Raw genomic sequence first — 25,564 nt, forward strand, 5'->3', positions numbered from 1 at the left:
TATAGAGTAAAGGAGAAGAGAGTGGGATTATATGTGGAAATCCATGAACCTGCAGGAGAGTGTTTGGGTACATGACAGTTTTGAAATATTAGGGTAAGGAAGGGGTGCATAGCTAGCACACTGTTGTCATAAAAGAACATTGTCCCGGTCAGAGAGATTATTTGAGACAAACTGGTATCTCCTTTCACCCTTTTAGATGTTTACCCTCACACTCCATTGTGTGGAGGTGTGGTACTTCCCAGCTTTAAAAGTGATCCTACAGACTTCCACTTTGGGTTTGGTATTCTGCTGAACTCTAATTTGATGTCATAAGATCCCTGCTTTACTCTGATCACCACTTGGGTCATATTCTCTTTCCTCAGGATGTTTGCTTTACTCAGCCTATTCCAGTTATTCTTAATCATCAGCATTTCCCCTGCTCCTTAGAGATGAGGGAGTTGACAGGAAGAAGCACAGTGGAATGTGAGTATAAAGGATGGAGAAATAAAATTTATAGCCAACTTCCTCCTTTTACAGATGAGAAAACTGAGGCCCAGAAAGCATAAGTAATTTGCTCAAAGTTCACATAGCTGGTTAGAACTTGTGGAATTGGAACTAGTGTGGTAGAATAATCAATAGAATTTGGATTCTGTCAGCTGTGTATAGAATGAATTAGAGAAAAAAAGGTGTAAAAGATAGACTTGCTAGAAGGTTGATTTAGTTTATTTGTGAGATAAGGAGGACTTGGAATAATAATGCTTCTAGAAATGAAAAGTTAAGAAATGGAATGATTTTCAGGGTTTATTGGCTGAATATATAGAGCAGTTGAGAAAGGATTCAAAAACTGAAGCTGGGGCTCTTGAAAAAAGGATTTGTATTATAAAAATATGTGAGTATTGATCATGTTAATAAAGATTTCACTGTATTTAAGACAGCAAATCACACTGTGATGGGAGACACCCCATATATACCAAAAATTAGTAATGGATCACACTTTTTGGGATATCCAATTAATTGGAAACAAAGTAAGGTTCCTATCAACTGGAGAATAGCTGAGCAAACTGTGCTATGTGACTGTAATGGAGTATTATTGTACAATAAGAAATGATGGATATGAGGAATTTGTGGGAAAGTTTGTAAAGAAGTGATGGAGAATGATAAAATGAGAACCTGTAAAGCATTGTACACAGTGACAACAATAATGTAAATATAAAGAAGGCTGAAAGGAAGCTGAATAGTGAGTGATTTTATCAGTATGTTGGTGTTAGAGACTAGATAATGAAGCATAACTTCATCTTAGCATGAGGTGAGGGAGTATGGAAAATCAGAAACTCACATATACAGTCTTCCATCACTCTTTCCATTGTTTTTGACTAAATGTTTTTCTTTGATAAAAGAGAAGTTTCAATGCTCAAGGGTAGAAGGTGGGGCTAAATATCCAGAGATGACCATAATGAAGAAAATTTTCAAATATGAATAGAACAATTACAAATGAATAATAAAAAGGCATAACACCAGAATATCAGCACATTAAGAGCTCCTAACATACACTGAAGGTTTAAATTCAGGGTAGAATGCTAAAAATATAGTGTGTTTAGAAGTTGAAAGGTTTTTAGTTTGTAAGAGTAGAGTTGGAGGTTTTCAGTGATGGAAAGTGTCACAGTGACATTGACATGGACACTTGTATGGTATATGTGATTATATACCACATAATAATTAGTCTAAGAGTAAGAATAAAGGCTCCTACTTCCGGATTTGTATGTGTAGATTAGTGTTATTGGTGTTATTAGTGTGATATATATATGTGTGTGTACTTACTGGAAGGAGATTTATCTTTTGTAAATTTATCCTCTCATCATTGTATTACAGTTGAAGAGGTCTTCTCTTAGAGGGCCTTGAAATTACTATGACATTTTTCTTGTCTTTTCAGTTGGAAAATATTCTACTTTGCAAATTTATTAATATTCTTATGTAGCTAAAATTAAGGAAAGTGATGTGAAGAGTCATTAAATTAATTTTCTCAATCAGTATTTTTGTCATTAACAAAATTTAATGGTGACTATACTACAAACTGGTATTAATGTTCATTACCTAAAGGCAAATACATCTAAATGAACTGCTAACAACTAGTTTAATGTATTATTATAATATAGATTATATTAACTGAGATTTTTATCTGCCAATTGGAAATTCTTTAAGTAGGTTTGACTGCATATTCTTTTTCCTTGTGTCACTTGTATCATCTTATTTCCTGCTACATGTTTCAATTACTAGTTTAAAAAATTAATTCCTCCTTTTCCATTCATTCCCTACTATAGCTAGATGTTACTCTTTCACTGATTTTGATACCTAAAGTCCATTATAAAGGACCAAAATTATGTAGTTTAATACATGTTTTATTTAATATTAGTTCATCTTAATATCTGAAAGAATAAGGTTTTTTGTTTTGTTTTTTGTTTGTTTTTGTTTTGGTGAGGCAATCAGGGTTAAGTGACTTGCCCAGGGTCACACAGCTAGTCAGTATCAAGTGTCTGAGGCCAGACTTGAACTCAGGTCTTCCTGACTCCAAGGTCAGAGCTCTATCTACTGTACCACCTAGCTGCTCCAAAGAACAAGTTTTAGCTTAGGGAGACTTTAAGAAAACATTTCTGTAAATAAAGTAAGCTGTTTATAAATTAGACATTTATAACATGCTTAGGAAAAAAAGGTCAATCTGACAACATCTCAGAAATATTATGGAAGAACTTGGTTTACTATTCAACTGTTTTTTTATGTTCTAAACTTGGTTTGCATAGCTAATTAAAACCACCAAGGACAAATTCAATACTAATGGAATCAATTTTTAAAGCCATTGCTGGAAAACTGGACTAAAATCTGCCCCTCATAGGATACATATGATACATCAAGTATTTACTGTATATCACTATATTTCAGGTGATATGATTCAATCTGTAACAGATAGCTTTGTTATAATAGGGTTTTTTGGTACTAAAATTGCTATTTTTTTAAAAGGGAATCTGTTTGTACAAAGTAAGGCAAGAAGATAAGAATAATTTGGAAATAAAATACTTATCGCAACTTTTTTTTAAAAGCCTTCCAAAATTTGATACGTTTGCAGAGCTGTTCCATATTTTTCTGCTCTTTTTTTTTTTTTAACTAGAGTGTTAGAACTGGAATCACCTTTAGAGGTCATAGAGTACAGTACTGTCTTTACAGATGAGCAAACTGAGGGCCAGAGATATGAAGTCATTTGCCCACAGTCTTGCAACTAGTTAAGGGGAGAGTTGAGACTATTATACCATACTAGCTTCCAATTTTAATAAGCATTTACAGAAATTAAATGTGTACACTGATGTGAAAGTAGGTCACGTACATATTTGTGGTATATGTGTTTCTACTTTATAACTTGCTTCTACATTTTATAATAATGACACAATATTTTCTCTAAGAAATGAGAATATTTTATACTAGAGAGAAATAGATTTGCTTTTGAAGGAGAAAGTAAGGTTCGTACTTACATAGTGAGGAGTTTTCATAGTGTAGTGTAAAGGGTACTGGAGAAGGTGACAGAGGTCAGGACACCTGACTCCAAATTCTCTAGCACTTTAAGCCTTCCATTTTTTTGCTGGGTGAAGCATGTCCCCTGAAGGAAGGCTGCTAGGGGCCAGACCGGGCATCTTCCATCTGCCCCAAAGCAACCATTTCCGTGTGTCCCAACACAAGGCATTTTCTACTTCCTTCTGCCAGCCCAGTCTCCCAAATGGCATGTGGAAAACCTCCAGTGCAAAAAAGAGCAACCCTCCCTTTGACCTCAGGCCTCCTGTCTTCTTTTGTGCCTATTCTTTGAGGGTAGAGGAATGGTGCCCAATACTTAATGATGAATATTCTCATACCTGGTCATACCCTTGACATCCCAACTCTGAACTTCTGTAGAGCATTATCCAAAATCCGTTATATGCTCCCTACCACTTAAATCTCTCTCAACCCTCCCACCCCAAAATTTCACCCTATCTCCACTTAGCTACTCCACTGTGTCCTCTGGAATGCCTATTCCATAGGCAACAAAATTCCCTTCATTCATCTTCCATTCCTTCCATCTACTGGCTTTTATTGAAACCTGATCTCTTCCTGATGACATACCTTCTCTTGCTACCCTTTTGAGTACTGGCTGCACATTGACTTATTCTCTTCAGCTCACTAGTCAAGGCAGGGAGGGCATTTGAAACACTTCTTGCTCCCCATTGACACTTCCAGGTTCTACCCCATCACTCAATAACCTCACTTTCCTTGAGGTTTATGATATTCATATCTACCACTCAATCAGAATCCTGGTAGCTGTTGTCTACAAACCCTCAGATCATTCCCCTTCCTTAATAAGTTCCATACCTGGTTTACAATTTTTTCTCTCCTTCCCAACTCATGCCATCATATTAGCGGACTTCATTATACATACAGATTCTCCCTCAAATATCCTAACCACTCAGTTTCTCAGCCTATTTACCTCCCATGACCTACTCTTCCACTCCACCTTAACCATGAACAAAGATGGTCATATACCTGATCTTGCCATCACTCACAAATGTACCACCTCCGTGTTCAAGAATTTAGAAATCATCTTATCTGACCATAATCTATTGGATTTTCAGCCTTTCGTCTGCCTTCCCTCACATAACCCCACTCTTTATCCACACAGTGATCTCCAATCCTTTGACCCCGCAGTTCTCTCCCAGGCCATCTCTCCTCCATTAGCCACTCTGTCCTCTTCTCCCCATCTTGCCTCATTGGTGAACCAATTCAACTTTGCACTGTCTTCCTCTCTTGTAGTTTCTCCTTATCATATTGCGGATTACGCTAAGCCAGACCTCAGCCTTGGATGACTCCAACATTCGTTGCCTTCACATGCATGCTCCTGAACAAAGGCAGAGAAAAATCACGTAACTATTCTGACTGGGTCCACTACAGATTTATGTTATGTAACTTCAACTGAGCTGTAACTGCTGCTAGGCAATCCTACTCTACAACTCCCTTGTTATATCACTATTCCACTGTCCACAGCAACTCTTCCAAACCTTTTCGTTCCTTCTCGTACCTCCCACGGCTCCCCCTCCCCACACTTAGTTGAGAACATTGCCCTAAATTTTACAGAAAAAAATTTAGACTATTCACCATGAACTCCTTCTTTTCTCTCTTTCCACATCTCCATCTGCCCTTTTCTCCTCCTTTGCATCTGTCTTATATGATAAAGTAGCCTTACTCCTTACCAAGGCTAACCTCTCTAATTGTTCAAGTGATTTCGTTCCATCCCATCTCCTCTTAACAGATTGCCATTTTTGTCATCTCCACTTTTGTACTTATTTTTAATTTCTCCCTCTCTTCTGGCTCATTACTGCTAATGAACATGCCCATGGCTCCCCTATCTTGAAAAAACTCGCACTTAATCTTTCCATTCAAGTTAACTATCATCCTGTATCACTTCTGCCCTTTGTAGTTAAACTCCTTGAAAAGGCCATCTACAATAGGTGCCTCCATTTTCTCACCTGTCATCCTCTTTAACTTCTCATAGTCTGCCTTCTGACCTTATCATTCCACTGAAACCATTCTCTCCAAAGTTACCAGTGGTGTCTTAGTTGCCAAATCCAGTGGCCTTTTTTCAGTCCTCATTCTTCTTGACTTTTCTGCAGCCTTTGACACTGTTGATCACTCTTCCTTGTTACTCTCTTTTCTCTAGTTTTTTTGGGACATCACTATCTCCTGGTTTTCCTCCTTCCCATCTGAACACTCCTTGTCTGTTTCCTTAGCTGGATCCTCATCCAGATCGTGCCCTTTAACCTTAGGTGCACTTTAGGGTTCTGTTCTGGTCCCTCTTCTACCTGCACGTAACTTTATTTGGTGATCTCATCTGCTCCCCTGAATTTAATTATCATCTCCATGTTCATGAATCTCAAATCTGCCTTTCCTGCCCCAGTCTCTCTGCTGACCTCTAATCTCACATCTCCAACTGCCTTTCAGACATCTCAAGCTAGATGTCCAGTAGACATCTTAAACTCAAAATATCCAAAAACAGAATTCATTATCCTTCCCCCTAAACCTTCCTCGCTCTTTCTTTTCTTGTTACTGTAGAGTGTAACACAATCCTTCCAGTCCCTCAGGCTCATAACCCAGGAGTCATTATAGATTCCTCACTATCTCTCACCACCTGTATCCAGCTGTTGCCAAGGCCTGTCGATTTCACCTTTACAGCATATGTCAAATATGTTACCTTCTCTCTTCCAACACTGCCACCACTCTGGTGCAGGCCCTCATCACCTCGCACCTTGATTATTGCAATAGCCTGCTGGTGAGTCTGCCTGCCTGAAGTCTCTCCTCAGTGATTTTCCTAAAGTTAAGGTCCAGTCATACCATCCCACCACACAGTCAGCTCCAGTGGCTTCCTCTTGTCTCCAGGAACAAATACAAAATGCTCTGGTTGACATTCAAAGCCCTTCGTTTACTGGCCCCCTCCTACCTTTCAAGTCTTCTTACCCCTTACTCTTCAACACATACTCTTCAACCCAACGACACTGGCCTCCTGATTGTTCCATGAACAGAACAGTCCATCTCTCTGCTCCAGGTATTTTCTCTGACTGTCCCCCATGTTTAGAGTGTTCTTCCTCCACTTCTACTACTGACCTCGCTGACCTCCTTTAAGTCCCAACTAAAATCTTCCCACAGGAAACCTTCTCCAACCTGTCTTAATTCCAGTGCCTTCCCCCTTTTAATTATTTCCTATTTATCCTATATATAGCTTATTTACATGATGTCTCCTCCATTAGATTGTAAGTTCCTTGAAGGCAGGGACTATCTTTTGCCTCTTTTCCCCCAACACTTAGTACAGTGCCTGGCACATAGTATGCACTTACAGATTGATTGATTGATTTTATTATGCTTCTACTACTTTTCTAGCTAGATAGACAAAGCGTTTATTAAATGCTTATGTACCTGGCACTGTGTTAAGTGCTGGTACAAATATAAGCAAACAAGATAGTTCCTGCTGTCAGAGAGCTTATATTCTAATAGGGGAAGAAAACATATGAAGAAGAATTAGAAAGGACTTGGGTAGAGGTATGTGAATGAATGCAAGGTGTGGAGATAGCCAGGATATGCTTACTGGCTGGCCAGATTTTGAAAAACTTTAAATGTCTGAAAGTCAAGCATCTAGTAGTCTTAGTGCTGGTTTGCTTTGTTGTTCTTTAAGAAATGTTTGAGGATGTGGGCCAGCCTTTTCTCCTTGTGTTTCTTCCTAATGAGGCAGGTTTTTATTTTGGTATCAGTGGGAGCTATGTCTCCATGGTGTTACCACCAGAAGAGTTCTGCCATTAGAATGTATATTTGTCATTGGTAATTGAAAATGGCCATGTTGTCAGTATTTTTTCCTAATCTTGAGTGTCAATAGGTTATACATATATTTTATTTATGATGGTAACTGGTTGTGTTGAACAAACTGTGCTATCTTCTCTATGACATTCTGGATCTATAACATATAAAGAGAGAAGAATGGCAGATATAAGAGTATATTTGTAAAAGTAAATAACAGCATTTTCCATGTGCTTTTTTTTTCCAGTAACAGGTGACCACTTCATATCCACAATATAAATCTAAACCCTTTGGAAGAATAATAGTATGGCAGATAACATAGTACACATAGAATATAATGTAACCATGTTACTATATGGGCTAAGTAGGGTGAAAATGGAGCCAATTTCAGTTGAAGTTAGGGAATTCTATGGTCAGGTTAGTAAAGGAGTTGTCAGGAAGAAAGTTGCTGAAAATGGTATCAGTTGAAGAGGAAGACCATGAGTCAGGTATCTTTGTGGCTGGGAAGTCACCTATTTTCTTTGCAAATAGGCCTCCTCATGTTTCTTAAACTCTTATGTTGATTCAATAAGATGCTATTCAGCATGTTTCAATATAAGGTAATACTATTTTTTCCTGTATCATTAGCGAATATATAATAAAGCTGATTTGACTGGTAGTTAGGTCAGGGTACTTTGAAAGAAAGTTTCAGTGTTCGTTTAAGAACAAACGTAATGGCACATTTCTTCCACATTTTGGAGATATAAATTGCATTGATAACATAATATGTTAACACAACAGTTGTCCATCATGGAGTTTGGGGAAATTCCCCAAACTTTCTAGTAGAGCAAGCTGGGGGTAGGGATGTGATTGATACTGTAAATTCTTCCACATTTTGCCTTCTTTCAAGAGTGCCTATTCTTTTGGGGACCTGAAGAGAGGTTGGAATATTGTGTCTTTTCTCTTGAAACTGAAAGTCAGAAGATCAGATCTCTCTTCTCTCCAGCTGTCACCATCTTCACTCATCCCTCATACAGATTCAGAGCTTTGGAGAATCAACCTTCACCAACAAGGAGAGAGTCCATGAGTGCTCTATTAATGGGTTAGATGCATGAGGTTTAATAGTGAACTTTTTTCCGCCTCTTCTGTCAGGTTGGAAAACTCTTTGCTTAACTCTTGGTTCTAGAATAGTTGAAGCAGCTAAATAAGTAACTAATGAATAAATGAGATGTTAGTGGATGATCAGATAGGGAAACAAACTCCATGGTTTGGAAATGAAACATAATGTAATTTTACAGAGCAATGAAGCCTATACTTCTTTAAGTTCTAAAACTTAATATATTTTAGCAATTTTATTGCAACCTTTCTAAAATTCATTGTACATTTCCCTGACTTCTTAAAAAGAAGCACAGTGATACTAATTGAACCCCTTTTTCTTGATGGATCAAGGGCAAATTATGAACAGTTATTATGATGTATCAATAAAAATAGCAAAAGCTCACTGGTGCTTGTGGTACATAGATCTGTTTGCCCCTATGTGAAATGGCCTCAGATTGCTATGGTTTTTGAGCTCATGCATGAATTTTTTATGCTTCTGTCTCTTCTCTTGCTGTCAGTGATATGGTCTGACCAGATTAGAATCCTTCCCCAAGAAGGAGAAGGGGGAGAACAGAGAGAACCAACTAGAGTGACTGATGAATTGCTAAGTTCAGCCTGTGACATGAAAAGAATTCTGACAACTCCACTGGGTATCCTTATTTAGCTTACTAGATTGCTGTATTCAAAAGATGCCTGGAATCTGCTTCCCTTAGGTTGGTCTGCTTGACAAAATGTCTGGCTCCTTCTTCCATTTTCAGTAACTGCTGGGGCCATTTAGAACCAGCTCACAGTTCTGGGCAGGGCTGGTTTTCTTCCTCCTTTACCTGTCGAAGACCAGAATGTACGGCTGAAACTTCAGGTAACCAGGGAAGCTAATTAGCACATGTATCTTCGAATTGTGTGTGTGTGTGTGTGTGTGTGTGCGCGCGCGCGTGTGCGCGTGTATGCATGTGTACGTGTACACAGGTGTGCATGCACATATACACATTCATGCCACGAATTCGAAAACTTTTCAGTGGATCTTGTAGTTAGATATAAAGGGAATGTTTCTGCTCCTCAGAATGGAATTTAGAATTTAGTCCAAGACTTGGACTAAATTAGAAAAGCTGTAAGTTATTATCTTTATTTACCTTACACTTTATATAGTATTGTGTAATGAAAAGAACACACTGGAATTGGAATTATGAGACCTGGGTTTGAATTCTGCCTGACTCTGATAAGTTAATGACTCTGTGATACTGAGGAAGTCATTTAACCTTCTGAACTCCAGTTTTCTCATCTATAAAATGTGTAAAATATAATACTTACACTATCTATACTTACATAGATGTTGTATATTAAGTGCTTTGTAAATTGAAAAGCCCCATACAAATGTGAACTAGTATCATTTTTCTCATTTTACAAAAGAAGAAATAGAGACTCCAAAAGGTTAAGTGACTTGCCCAAACATGTAGATGGTAAGTAGTAGAAATAGAATTTTAATCCATGTCTGCTGATTACAAAGTTTAGTTCTCTTTTTGCATACAATATAAATGTCAGTATTCCTGTCTCTAATAGCTTTCTCCTCTCTCTTTTCTAATTTATTATTTCATATGCTCTGTAGGCCAGGAAAGTAAATAGCCATGCTTGTTGGAATTATGTATGAAATTAGAGCAACTAGGCTGACAACGAGGGTCTGTGGTCAGAGCTATGGACGCTCTCTTTCTGTAGCCATGGACGCTCTTTCTCTCTCTTTTTCAATCAAGCAAACCCATTTATCCAAGTAGATAGCAAACAGAAATCAGGGAAGGTATATATATATGTGATTATATGCCATATAAAACACAGAGTGCAGGATCTCTCCCTTTGGGAGGGAGAAAACTCAGCTCAATCAAGAGAGAGAGTCCCAGATCTCAGCCAAAGGAAATTCCCCAAACTTTCTAGTAGAGCAAGCTGGGGGTAGGGATGTGATTGATACTGTAAATTCTTCCACATTTTGCCTTCTTTCAAGAGTGCCTATTCTTTTGGGGACCTGAAGAGAGGTTGGAATATTGTGTCTTTTCTCTTGAAACTGAAAGTCAGAAGATCAGATCTCTCTTCTCTCCAGCTGTCACCATCTTCACTCATCCCTCATACAGATTCAGAGCTTTGGAGAATCAACCTTCACCAGCAAGGAGAGAGTCCATGAGTGCTCTATTAATGGGTTAGATGCATGAGGTTTAATAGTGAACTTTTTTCCGCCTCTTCTGTCAGGTTGGAAAACTCTTTGCTTAACTCTTGGTTCTAGAATAGTTGAAGCAGCTAAATAAGTAACTAATGAATAAATGAGATGTTAGTGGATGATCAGATAGGGAAACAAACTCCATGCCTGTCGTGGTCACATGATAGAGGGTGATGGAAGAATTTATCCATCTGAAATTCTGCAAGAGCTCACTCTTCGCTAAAATAAGAGTAGCTAATAAATTCTTCCCTCGTCCTAATGATCATTTCATTTGTTAAAAGGAAGAGGAAATATCTATTCTGGATATTATTCTGGCTGATAAGGTGGAACCAGTGGCAAGACTAGATATGACAGTAGCTATTTGTTGTGCAGTGGCAAGAGTGTAGTTCATAGCAACTGAATGACAAGAAATTAGTGTCCTTAGCTCTGCCAAGGTGAGAAGGGGGTGATTAATCCTTCTCTCCTTTGAGATTTGGGCCAGAGTGAAACACTATTCTCTCTTTAGTGTGGAAATAAAATACATGCAGTTGTGTACCTTTGGTTCCCCTTCATTCAGCAATACTTTCAGAGACACATAAAATAAGGCCAGCCAGTCTTAGTGAAATATGATGTGGCTGGTTTTGGCTTCTCAGTGCATGTATATTTGGAGGGCACACCTCTTGGACCAATATTATATCATTTTGATACAAAGTATGACTCATCCATGAGTAGAACAATATGAAGATTGTTTAGTCTCCGATATTTTTATCTTCTCCTAGTGTGGGATGAGCTGGTACTTCTGTTTCCCAGTATGTAAGTTATACCTTGAACACATTGAGTGGGAAGGATGGAGCTGAGAAATTTTCCTAGTATGTGGTTGGCTTCTAAAATCATCACATATAGCAAATCTGTGACCTTTGGTTCCTCGTCTTATTCATACATATAGCTGTATGTATTATAGCATATTGTAGTATTATAGTGCATTTTACTTAATAACATACACATGTTTCTGCCTTTACTTGTAAAATCCTAAGCAGTTAAATTACATGTGGTCAAAACTCATAGTTGATTTAACAATAACTCTTCTAGGTGATTATTTGTTATTCCCTGCTCTACCCCCATTCCCTCTATTGGTATTTCATGATGTCTTTGGATAGATGATAGTGCTAGAAAAGGAAGTGAAAGCCAGGCACAGTCCTAGCTTTTGGGAGAATGGATTTCAAAGAATTCAGAAAAAGGCATTGTGCTATGTTAAGAAAAGGTTACCATATTTGTTCTTTATCTCCAAACTGTGTAACTCATTCAGCTTTTTAAAATTTCTGTATCCTCTTCTATAAAATGAAATAGTTGTGTTTATAAATTCCTAAAGTGGGTGATACCATTCCCTGGGGGCGGTACTTGAACAATAGAGGGGGAGGTAATAGTAGCCTCAGGAGCAATTGGGAGGTGTTGAATAAAAATAAAGGCTAACCTAACCTAACCCCATGGAGGAGCTGAGTGTGTATATGTGTGTGTACATAGGTATATATGTATATATGTGCATGTTTATATGTATATAATGTGTGTATGCGTATATATACATGCATACATACATATATTCATACACACATACATATTTTAAGGGGGTGGTAGTTTAGGAACTTCTGGACTAGATGATCGCTAAAGTCCCTTCCAGATCTAAATCCCATGGCCTAAATTTTTAAATGGAAAACCTGTCCAAGTACTTGACTACTCCCAAGAGTGAAATTCTAATGACACAAACACAAAGGATTCCAGTGAGGGAAAAAAGGGGATGCAGTTTTTTTTAAAAATGAGTTCGTATACATAGGGAAACTCAGAAACTAGTTTTGAAAAGACTTTTTCAATGGAAGCAAGCTCAAGATAACAGGGGTGGCATATTGTCACAAGCATAGTCTCCCAGAAAGCTAAAACCCAGCATTATATACCTGAAGCTAGTAATAAAAAACTAAATAAACTAGAAATACTTTAAAAAGTTATTTCAGAGATAAGATGGTTGGGACACTGATCATACATGATAAATATAAAGCAAAATGATTCAACTTTTATTTTCTTACTGTTTTTTCTACCAAAGAGGATGATCTTTAACTTGAAAAAAAGGAAAAAAAATGGTTAACAGGTATGTGGAATAATCAGTGAGGAAATTATATGATAGCACCAGGCCTTAATGTATTATGTCTCAATGTAATGGAAGTACTTGTAGATATAATTGCCGAGCTGCTTTAATCTATGAAAAACTGTGGAAAATGGGAGAAATGCCATAGGACTTGAGATGGGTAAATGTCCTGACTTTCAAGAGAGAAAGAACGTTGGTTTGTCTTTATTAAGTTTTTTCAACTATATGAAACATACCAGAATGGAGGAAAAATTATCAGAATTGAGAAAAAATTTATAATCAAATAAATTATCCAGTGTTAGAGTTCAGCAATCAGATGAAGTGCCCCGGGGTTTAGTAGAACTAGATGGCTTTAAGTCATTGAAGACAGCTACGTGTTTTCTTACAATCTCCTAATTTATTTTAGGTTTAATTTCCCTGTTAACCATTTTTGTTCCATCTTTCCCAGTCTATGCATCATTCTCATTAGTAGATAAAAGTGAAACAAAATAGAAGCAAGGTAGTTCTACCTTCTCTCTCATCATCCATTGTCACCTTCCTGTGTGCTCCAAGCAGGTATCCTTAACTACCTTACATTTCACTTTTGCCCCCAACATAGCTTTAAAAAGAAACAGCAGCCTTTATTTTAGTGTTTATTGTTAACTTTATCTTATAGGGGTCTTTAGCCTTCCTGGTTACATTCTTATGCGACATTGTCACTTTTATCTCTAATATTAGTTGACTGTCTTGCTTCCTAATACTTGAGTTCATTGATGAACTCCCTGTATAGCACATTGTTCTCTTTAAACATGTTCCCATCCATTTCCTTTCTCATTAGATTAAATTAATCGCAACTCTTTCGCCACAGTTTTGTTCTTGAGAACTTCCCAACTTTCTTAAGCCAATTTTCTTTCGAAATTCTTAGGCCATAGAATCCTAACTAGCCTGCTTTGGAATCTGCTTCCCAATGGCATTCATCGTCTTATCTGTTCAAACTCTAAAATGGCATGGACATGGCTTCTAAAGGGTCCTGACATGTTCATTTCAATAAAAATTTCTCAATGGTCAGAATTATGTCCATAATAGCATCCTCCCTTCTTCCTTTCACTTCCCTGAAAGATGAAATTATTAACAAAACAGGTTAAGAACTTATTAGTTTCTAGCAATTCCTTGATTCTAGGAGTTCCTAGAGAGCTAAGATGCTGTCTATTTAATTTACTTAGTTCAGTGTTCACTATGGTGCCATGCACACAAGGCATTTATTAAATTGTATATAAAGATAATCATAATGGCCTCCTGTCTCTTGTCATCAATTTCTCGCCTTCCTCTGGCTCCTCTTATCTAGCTTTTGAGCATAGCCAGTCCTCTTTCATCCTTAAATTATTACTCTGCCAAAGAGTTCTGCACTTTTACAGATGAAATAGAAATTCTCTAGAAACACCCAATTCATTCTATTTGAAGAAATGAATTTATAGTAAATCATTAATTTGGAGCATAATTATTTGAAATTTGCAACAATTTATTCAGTAGCTAGACTAATTTACCCTGTAGGCCTAGATGACATTTAAGTTTTCTTCCAGATTTACAATTTTCTGATCCTATGAATAAAAATATAATTATACTTTGAATGCTATCACAGTACCACCACAAGTTTTGTTATTTTCATAATACTTTTTTAAATTCAAGAGCTGAAGCATAGCCCTCTAAAGTGGTCTTTTTCAGCTATGCTTTTACAGTATTTATTTATGGACAACATTTAAAATTTGCTACCTCATACTGTTACTGAATGTTTATATATCTTGTCTCTTCAATTAAATAATATGCTCATCAGGGTTAGAGAGTGCATAGATGTCTTTGTATCATCCAACAGCAGCTAGCACAGTGCGTTAGAAATCATATATTCTCAGTAAATACTCACTAACTTATTGTTTGAGATCAAATATGATGAAGTTAGTTAAGTAGAACTATTCAACAAGCATTTTGAAAGTATAGTACCAAAAGTATATGTATATATATCTATCTATATCTATCTATCTATCTATCTATATATATATAATGTTACTTCTTAAGAAGAAGTAAAGTGGGTTGCCACTGCAGACATTTTATGGTACTTAATAACCAAAATCTTGCTTACCTGTGTTTTCTCTTTATGAGTTTCATAGATATAGTTCAATGTAATTTCCTTTATCTGGGTTGTAATAGCAAATTAGCTGGGAGATCTTGGGCAAGTTACTTTACCTGTCTGGGTCTCAGCTTCCTCTTTTCCAAAAACAGAAAAAATGAGTTGGACTGAAAGAGTTTTAATGGCTCTTTGAACTCTTAAGTTCTATGAGTACACGAAACAATGGAAACAGGGAATGAAGGATGTTTGGGAACTATGGAGAGCAATTGGATTTAAACAAAGACTGAATCTGAAAATTATCATTGAAATGGGCACTGAAATCTCGCATTTTTATGGGAGTTTTCTAGGTTGATGAATACAGAGACAAAAAGTGGCATAGGAAACCAGGCTGATATGGAACCATATTTGCAAGTTTTCTTTGTGTTCCACCTACTTAAATTGATGACAGTGTCTCTTCACTCATGTCTTCCTTTGCATCTCTTTATTTTCTGTTTGCCCTGTGGATTCACCTTGCTCTTAGAAACACTCCATGAAACATACTTAATTACAAAATTTTCTTGCCACCTTATATTCTTTTGCCTTCTGAATCATGCTCCCCCCAACACTTTTTTTTTACAGACCCTTTAACCATTGGGATAAAATTAGGAAATTAGTGTGCCCTTTTTGTCTTTGTTTAGGAATATATGCAAACATGGATGAGATTTTTCTAACAGAATGTAATCTTTAAATTGAATAAAAAAGTTCTGATTATCTAGGAATTTTATTGCCAAAAAAAAAAAGTTTTCTTTTACCACCTCAGCACTGGTTGTAATGCAGTTTCACAAAACTCAGCAAAACTACTCTGCTGTTTAAAATGTCTCGTGTAGTGTAAAAGCCCTGTTGCGAATCAACATTTTCACACATGACTAGAAGCAAAACATGCTTTTGATCACAGATGACGGACCGTTAGTAGGAAGACCAGATCAATCTGAAAACAGTAGTTCTGGAACCAACCAACAAGTTGTGAGTTCTTAATAAGCAGACACCCCCAAAATCATTAAATTGTGTTTTTCAGTGTGAAAGAAAGGAACTCTTTTGATAGTTTGGTAATGTAAATTTGCCAAAAATTGAATCATAATTTTACGTTGGACGCTGGGCACAATAATTATCAGCTTTATAGAGCCTCTTGGGAGCAACTTTTGGCCTCCTAGTGAGAGAAAAAGGTTCTTTATCTCTGATTCAAGGCATAAGAAATAGGATAACATTTTGTAAGATACTTAAAAATCTAAGAATTAACTATAAAAGTTGTTTATAATTTATTTGTAGATGGGATCAATTTTTTTTTATATATGCACCTAACTATGCATATGAAAAAATGAGGAGTGTGGTTCTGAGTTGTAGCCCTTTTCTTTATCTTTTTTAAAGATGGATGGATGTTACTTAGTAGAAAAAAAAGTGAGGCAGTATTGCTATAGATGAATTTCTACTTTTTCATACTGATTTGATAGTGATTTTTTTTTCTTGTTATCAAACTGCTTTGAAAAGTTTCTTCTTGACTGGAAATTATCACTCAACACATTGTTCCTACTTATGTAGATTCCTTTTTTTATTCTTATACCAAAGACAGTTAAGAAAATATTTAAAACTATAGTGTCATTCTAAAGGACTCACAGTGAGCAATTCTATCTACCTCCAGAGGGAAAGAACCGATGAACTCTTGAGTGCAGATTGAAGTATAATTTTTTTCACCTTTATTTTTCTTCCTATTTTTTTGGCAGCATGGCTAATGTGGAAATATGTTTTGCTTGATTTCACACTTACAATTGATATATTACTTGCCTTTTCAATGAGTGGAGGAGAGGCTGGAGGGCAGGAGAAAATTTGAAACTCAAAATGTAAAAAAAATGGACATTTAAAATAAATGTTTTTTAAAAAGATGATAGTATCTGAAATTAGAGCTCTTTTATGTTCTAAAACTTCTAGAATGGAATTTATAAAATAAAATTATTTGCTTTTTTCCTATATTTGGGTGGAAAAAGATAAAAAGGATTCATATTTAAACTGAAATCATATCTCATAAGAACATATGACATATATATGTGATATGTATCACACATAGCAAATTACTGTTGTAATTTTATGAATGCATAATTTTGGGAACAGAAATCTATTTAAGATGATTATAAATTATATAGATCACATTGTCCTTATTAAAGTTACGAGGAAGAATATGATGATGAAGCATGATTCCCACCTCTTGACATTGAGGTGTTTGACTAGAGGTGCAGAATGAAAGGTACATTTTTCTGATGTTGGTATGTTTTTCTTGAGTGTACTTCTTACAAGGGAAGGCAAGTAAGTGGATAGGGATAGAGATACAAAAAAAATAAAGGAGCAAAATTAGAATGTTAAAATACATAGTAGAAAACAAAAGTCTTAGAAGTAGTTACAAATAGGATAATTTTGTTATTATATAAAAGTTATAAACTCTTTAAAAAGAAATTGAACATAACAGAATTTCATAGTTTCATATACAGTCTTTGAATATTGAAATGTTCATACTTGATTAAGTTCACAAGAAAGAATACTATTATTTTGTTATGTGATCCTTTAAATTACAAAGATTATTTATGAAGTAGTAGTAACTGAGACTTTTTTTGTTTTCTATTTACAGAGCAAGCTATATATGGAAGGATTTAGAAGCCTAAAAGAAGGAGAACCAGTGGAATTCACATTTAAAAAATCTTCCAAAGGCCTTGAATCAATACGGGTAACAGGCCCTGGAGGGAGCCCCTGTTTAGGAAGTGAGAGACGACCCAAAGGGAAGACACTGCAAAAAAGAAAACCAAAAGGAGATAGGTAATGATTGTATTTTGTTACCTTACAGTTTTGTAAGACTTTGTTAGATTTTTTTTATGTTCCTGATGCCTTCTAGAACATGTTTATATTGCCCCCAAATAGGGCCAATTCAGTAGAACCCCACCATGACATGGGTAAATAAGAGGTCATTCATTATGAATTTGCAAGTAAAAGGTATCTAGAGCTTAACTCTAATTACAGAAAAAAAAATTGACTCTAAGTACTAAGCAGTCAACAGATCCTGTTGTGAGTGCAATTTCAAAGTTAAAGGGAACTGCCTTTTTGAGTTCTCCTTTATAATATCTCTACGTGGTAGATATTCCCTCTTGTTATTCTTTTTGAGCTGCCTTGCACATGTTAGAGTTGTCTTCTCCTGCCAGTACTTTTACTAAATTGGAGACATTATTCTAATCCTTGCAGCACTTTTGAGGCAAGCAGGCATGTAGAAGGGGATGAGATGGTGTTCAATAACACCCATAACCTTGGATCACTAATCAGATAATCCAGTAGATAGCAGCCACAGGCTTCTGAGAGGGAAGCAAAGTGGGATCCAGTAGTTCAAAGGATAGCTTAACTCAATTGGTAGTCTGATTTCTACTGTCAGGTTTCAGGTAAGAGTGAAGCTTGTGAATGAATGAGGGCCACATTCCAGTCTCTGTATAGGATCAGCAGCCACCCATAAGGAATCCACACAGAGCTGTAAGGTTTAGCTGTAATGTTGCCTGGCAGAGGTGGGCCTTCTGTTTATTTGGTGGCAATGATCCTGGGAAGTATCTGCAAGCAACAGCAAATGTACCACAGCATGATCTAGTGGAAAGAACACTGTATTTGGAATTAGGTAAAGTGAGTTTGAATCCTCATGCTACGATATACTATCAGTGTGATGTTGGGCAAGTCACTTAACCCCTTTCGGGCTCATTTTTCATACTTACAAATGAAGGAATTGTACTAGGTAGTTTCTTTGGTAGTTTTTGGCTCTAAATCTTTTGATCTGATTAGAAATGTAGTACATTGGTTCTGGTGTGAGTCTGTATCCTCAGAATTGGGTCCAAACCCATACTTATATTTCTTGGCCAAAGGGAGGCAAGCTCAGATTAGTGTTTAACTGAAACTGTGCTAATAGAATGTTATTGTGTTTTTGGAAACAAGCCTTTTAGCCAGCTTTTTGTTTTGTTAATGTCTTCAATTTTATGTAGAATAAAACTGAAAATATGACAATGGACATTCCACTATAATTGTGCTTTCGTAAGAACATAGGGATTGGAGGGGGAGTTCATTATAACTGTACCTTTAGTGGTAAAAAGTAGGTCTTATATGCAAGGTTAACTTGTACTCCAAATTTAATAAATACGTACAAGTGAAAGAAGAAGATTGCATGGGATTTTTTTCTCCCAAAACAAAACCTTGCTTTTTTAGGTCTGAAAGTTTTTGAAGTCTATTTAAAAATTGTGTCTGGGATATATTAACATTAGAAAAATGTGAAATTTTTGGTGAAATTAAACTAAATAACTCTATGGAATTAATACTCTGTGCATGGATTCTAGTATGTATTGGAGTGACAGGAGTCTTCATAGAATCAGTGAGTCTAGAAGGATGAGATTTAGAAAAGGGAAGAATTGTGAGCAAAGGTACAGAAACAGAAATGTGCATAATATTTTTATGGCCATTAAATCCATTTAATTAGATAAAATAATGAAGAAAAGTAGGAGATAAAATCGTAACTCCCTTTGCTAGTTAGCATTTAGAGCTCTTTACAATCTGTATGATCTTATTTCACTTAGCCATCTTTATTCATCTGTCTTTAGTTTTAAAACAGAGGAGTGATATAATGAAAGGAGTCTTGTAGATATGTTAAAGTGATAGCAATGTTCAGGGTGGATTAGCATATATGGAAGCAGACAATCATGTAATAATCTAGGCATGACGTATTAGGGACTTGGTCTAGAGTGGTTGTACTGTAAAATAGTAAGGGGTAGATAGAAGGGACATTTTGAAAAATGAACCAATAGGATTTACCTGACTTGTTGGATATAGGTGATTAAGGGGAAAGGGAGTTGTTAAATAATACTGTGAGGTTGTGAGTCAGTCTGACTGGGACACTGCTGGGATCAGTAACCCAAATGGATCAATTCAATGGAAAAATCAGTTTGGAGGACAAAATAAGTTGATTTTTTAGATGAACTGATTTTGACATAATACAACAGAAATGCCCAGCAGGCAGGTGGATATCTGGGATTAGATTTTGGGGACAGATTTAGCACTCATCAGCATAAGAAGGAAAAGGAATATCATGTGAAAAGACTATTAAATAATCCTTTTAATACGTTCCAAATTAGATAATTACTAGATTATGATGTCTAGGATGTTGAGAAACTTGGATAGATTTCAGAAAATGATAAAAATAATCAAACAGAAAAAAAACAATAAAGGAACTGTTATTATTTAATCTAAAGAAGAAAAGGAAATTCAACAAATTTTTACTGTCCATTTAGGGCAATGTGATAGATATAGTGGGAACTTTGAGTCAGTTTTAGGAATATAAATGTGGCCTGTTATAGAATATAATTTATAAAAGCCTACTTGTTTCCTTCTCATACTATTTGCAAGTTTATAACTATTATTAATCATAGTGGATCACATTTTTATCTGTTACTTTTAGGTTTGTAACATTTTCCTTACAGTTACCCTGTGAGGTAGGTATTACAAGTGGTATTATCATCTCCATTTTATAGATCAAGAAAATTAAGTGACATGCCAAAAGTTTTCAAGTATAAAGTAGTAGAGTTGGTATTCAAACTTAAAGTCTCTTGCATTCAAAGCCAAGGGTCTTTTCTTCTCAGTACAACACTATCTTGGTCTTTCATTGTTTATCATAGGGGGCTTACCTTTCTTATTACTCCAACCTGGAGTTCTTAGCCTTTTTGTATGTTGGACCCCTTTGGCAATCTGGTGAAGCCTATGAATCCTTTCTCAGAATAGTGTTTTTAAAATGCATAAAATAAAATAACTGGGATTACAAAGGAAACCAGAGGTTAGTGAGAATAAAGATTTTTATTCCCCATCCAAGTTCATGGAATATCCATGGAACTCCAACAGTCTGTGAACTTCAGGTTAAGAAACCCTGTTCTAACCAGACTTTAAGGTCTTTGTGGACTGAGATCAGGTTTATCAGGTTTGTGCCCAACTTAATGCATAGCAGAGTTAAATGATGGACTCTTGGTTTGTCTGAATCCTGTGAGCTGATTAAAATATAGCATGGTTTGATTACAAACTTTATTAGCAATTTTTTTTTTCATTTCAATATTCAGAAATTATATCCATTCTTGTGTGATTCAAGATGACCTTAGGGTTTTGTATACTTAGGAGAAGAAAAATAGACTTTCATCTATATTCAGTTTGTGGTTTTAAAATCAGCTGAGTTAGTTAACATAATAAGTCTCAGAAGTAAACATTTACCAAAAGAAGACAATGCTAGTAGTTTGTACTATAATTGCCACATGCCTTACAAAAATATGTGTGCAGTGTCAAAGAGATTACCCTATTGGGCTACAGGAAGTAAAACTTTGCAGCCCTATCTACCAAGAAAGACAGCAGTCATTTTCAGTAACATTACCTTTGATTAGCAAGGACTGGCTTTCATAATTTAAGAAAATTGTCTATCTTCATAACATTTTGAAGAATATACAGAAACTCACCTTAATTCTGTGTACTTAATAATATATTGCAACTGCTAAAATTATTTTGTAATTAGTTTGAAAAATAGCATTTTATAAAAAGAAAATTTTTAAAAACTTTATTATTTGATAGCCAGAGAAATTCTTGATCAAGACAACTCATAGAATGTCTTTGGGATTTGATTGTAATTTGGATAGTTATTTGCACCCCCCAATTTTACCAGTTACATATACTATATCTGAACAGCAAAAACTAGTCAACCCTGTGAAAATTATTTTGAGGTTCTTAAAAAGCAAGAACAAATATTACAAGTGGTGAAAATTCCCCCTACACTATTATCTTCTTTTTCCAAATTAAAACAATAGTAGCAAACAGAACTAAAGAAATGATTTGGTATGTAGTAAGACAGCCCTTTTGTGTCTTATGTGAAAGATGTCGGAAGGCCTTACTTACTCATTAGTGATGCTTAAAGTTTTATTTTGTAGCCTACCAAGTGTTTAGAATTAATCATAGCATATAGCTGATAAAAACTGTTGTGGGTACTAGAATGCCAAATATCCCCTTAGTTTTTGTTATTGGGGCAACTAAGCATTTGTAACATTTGTAAACTTAGCACATTCTTCAGCTATGTAAGGGGATTAATCTAATTCTTGGAATGGATAATAGAATCATTTTGGGATAAAATAATTTTTAAGATTTTTATCATGCATATTATGTTTATATATTTGAATTTTTAGCTCAGGCTTTAAAAATTATGTAAATTCTTATTTTTATAACACAGAACAAAATTTTTAAAAGATTTTATTTTTTCACCTTTAATCATAAAGTGAGCTAGGAATTTATTTTCTTTTTTTCCCCTTTCAATGTTAAAACTCATTTCTTAATAATTATGATCATACAAGATGTTTTATTTTAAATTAAATAAAATTTTAAAAATTTCCTTAAAATATTACATTGTTAGCAGTAGGCTCATTTCTTGCTGTTTTTTACTTTTCCCTATATTTATTTTCAGTAGAGATGTTTTGCATGTCTTTTATCTACCCTATATGAAAGAAACAGTTTTAGCACATATTTAAAATTTTTAAAGAAAGATGGATGATTCAGATCACTTCCTGTATGATTTGCTTTAACTTCCTTCTTCAGAACACCACCTGCCAACTTCCTTTAAATAGCTCAAACCATTTGGAGAGCACACTAATTTCTACTGTTTAATATGGAAAGTTATTTCCTTTCTTCTCTACATTTATTCATTCTAATGTTTATAAGAAATAGTAATGTTAGCACGCAGCTTTAGAACTTAGCTGTTTTCATTTATAACTCATGTAGAAGATTTATATACCAATAGCTTATTTTGTTGTTGTTGTTATTGTTGTGCTAATCCTCTACCTTCTTTTTTGTTTTAATGTCTTTGAGGGTAGAGACTGTCACTTACTCTTTGATACCATCCTCTCTCTCCACTACACATACCTAGAAAAGTGCTACTCATGTAGAACTTTGTCTTTCCATATGTATTAACTCTTTGGGGGAACCTTAAAAATATAATTTAGAGGATAGCAAGCCATGGAGTGCTCTCATTCAGTATTTCTTAATGTTTCACTTACCTGATTGTAAGCAAAGTGCTTTGGTTTTCTATTTTGAAGTGCAATATTAGCGTGTTTTTACTTAAAAGGCAGGTTAATAATGAAATTTTAAGGTTAGGGCATCAGTTGTTTAATACAAATCTTATCATTTTCCTTAACAAGCATGTGAGTACTTTATATGAACATCTTGGAATCACATAAAACTCTTTTTTACTTAAATTATAGTAAGCCATCTATAGAATTTAAAAACTGATTTGATTAATTTAATACTTTATTAATTTAATTAATAAAATTGTTACATAATAGAGATGTTTTCTTTTACCATTTATGCTATTAAGACTGTTAAATGAACAGAATAAAAAAAGTTGTGTGTCATTGTGAAATTCTTATTTTACTAAATTGTATCTTTGAGTAATTCCTTTTTGTCAGTGCTGATATATAGTAGTAAAATATTTTTGTTAGAATTTTTTTCAGTAGTTTCTGAGAAAAATTTAAATTAGAGTTATTCTGAATTCTTATAATTTATTCACAAGAACTTTTCCTCAACTGTGGGCAGTGTATTTTTCATTGTCTAAAGAAAAGGGCATTTATTTTTCAAAGAAAATAATTTATACACTGCTTTCCTATGTAGCAAGTCTCCTTTCTCGCTAATGGTAATTATTATTGCATCTCTAATTATGTTTACTATAATAAATCCTTTTTCACTTTTCATTTAAGATAGAATAATTTAACTTTTATTTTTCAGTTAAGTTGTGCTTACGGGAAAACTAATGTCCTATGCTTCAGAGTATTTGCAGTACATACATATATGATAATGAATTTTTATGTTAAAGTTAGTTTTTACAATGACCCCCTACTAAATTCCACCCATCTTAACTGGTCCTTTTTGGTGATTTTATTTAAAAGGTACTCAAACACCTGTTTAGGGGAAATAATAGTAATCAGTGTTCCTTAGGTGCCAGAGATAAGGTTTTTGGTAAAGGCATATCAACAAATTCCAGTAAATAAGTGTTTCATCTTTATACTTCTGTGATTAGATTTTGGAATTTGCTGTTTAGTTGGTTTCTTTTGTGGAAGAGAAATCTTTCAGGCATGAATTGATAGGCCAGATCCTTTGAGGTCTGTCTCCTCTGACCTATGACCCCTATTCTTACAAGGTCAACATCTGAGGGCAGGAGATTAAGGCAGTTTAAAGACTGGAATGGTAAATGGAATGGAAAAATTAGCCAGCACATTTTGGGTGCAAAACATCAAAGTCATCAAACAGTTTACTTATTTTAAACCTGGCTTAAGGGTGTAACACGCTAATTGTACTGGGCATGTTGGTATAAGAATATATTTTTTTAAAAGCTGTAATTTACTTGCAAGTAATCAGTTAGATTGTAAATTTTTTTAAAAGAGTTGAATTCAAATTAAATTGACAAATGTAAGCAAAAAAGTAAAGGAATGCAGAAATGAAGCACTCTTACGACCATTACCTTATCCTGTTGCTGCTGAGTTTGGATGCTTATTTTTTATATTTTCATTGGAGAAATGTTTGTGATGATTTTAAAACTTAATACATTTAAGTTTATTGATAAATCATTTTCAAGGAAAATAAATTTGCACTTTTGTGAATATTGCCTTGCTAATTAAGTAGTGGTTGCCAATTAAGTTTTAATGTTATATTTCATTGTTTATGTAAACCTATGCAATTAGAGATTTTAGCTAAAATATTAATGGAGAGCAGAGAATGAATCTTAAACAGGTGGGGAAGACGCCTACTGTGTTATCTTTATCTTCTTTTCCTTTTTTAATATGCCTTCCCTCCTCCCCTTTCTAACCTTTCATTTTACTTCATAGTAACATAATTGTCTAACAATACAAAAGAACCCAAGTGTGTATCACCTCTTAATTGCTTTGTACTGATCTCTGCTAAGAATTGAATTCCAAATAAATTATTTCATGTTTGTTTGTTTTTCTGAGCAATTGTGAGAATGTAGTTTATGCTTCTTACTGATTGGACGAGGCTGGATTTGAATAGCTCAACTATTAGTTCAAGGTCCCATACAGACATAAGAGTAGCTGAGGAAGTTAGTGGCACAAAGTGAACACCTACATCTCCAGGAATATTCTGTATGTTTTACATTGCCCCCATTTCACTCACTAGGGATTTAATTTTTAGGTTGGTTTTCCAGGTCTCTTTTTTTTTCAGGATTATTTGGCCAGGGATCTCTTAATGAGGCAATTATAGCTGTTTCCTTCATTCACATTATCTTAGCAGATGCTCTCCCTGCTGTGACCTCTGGATAGGCTAGTCAGACAATGTGCCGTTCTCATCACCTTCTTCAAGACATTGTATAGGGTTGAGCTTCATTTGGCCTTGCCTAAAGTCTTAGTGAATTCCTGATAATAATCAAAAGCAGTTATCAAAAAACAAAAAAATAAAAAGCCCCAAACTAATTTTAACAGAGATATTCTGGTGTCCTCACACTCTTTCCCTTCATCTCAAAAAAACTAACATTGAAAATAAATCACATGGAAATTTAAAAAACAAGTTTAGTGAATAAATCGAGCAACTATTGTCGCCTTTACCCTTCATATACTGTGTGGTGGGTAAGTGGGATCAACAGTTCACTGTATATCTTCATTATAGGGCTATTGTGAAA

General features: G+C 35.1%; 1 protein-coding gene across 1 annotated transcript in view; it reads left to right on the forward strand.

Moving 5' to 3' along the window:
• The window catches only part of LIN28B (lin-28 homolog B), a 116,113-nt gene that overhangs the window by 47,552 nt on the left and 42,997 nt on the right, over window positions 1-25,564 (forward strand). The window contains exon 3 of the mRNA XM_027853842.1: window positions 17,477-17,661. Within this exon, the coding sequence (XP_027709643.1) occupies window positions 17,477-17,661 (185 nt within the window). The remainder of the gene's footprint in view (window positions 1-17,476; window positions 17,662-25,564) is intronic.

This window comes from Vombatus ursinus, unplaced genomic scaffold, assembly GCF_900497805.2.
Source record: "Vombatus ursinus unplaced genomic scaffold, bare-nosed wombat genome assembly UNPS02000582.1, whole genome shotgun sequence".
NCBI lineage: Eukaryota > Metazoa > Chordata > Mammalia > Diprotodontia > Vombatidae > Vombatus > Vombatus ursinus.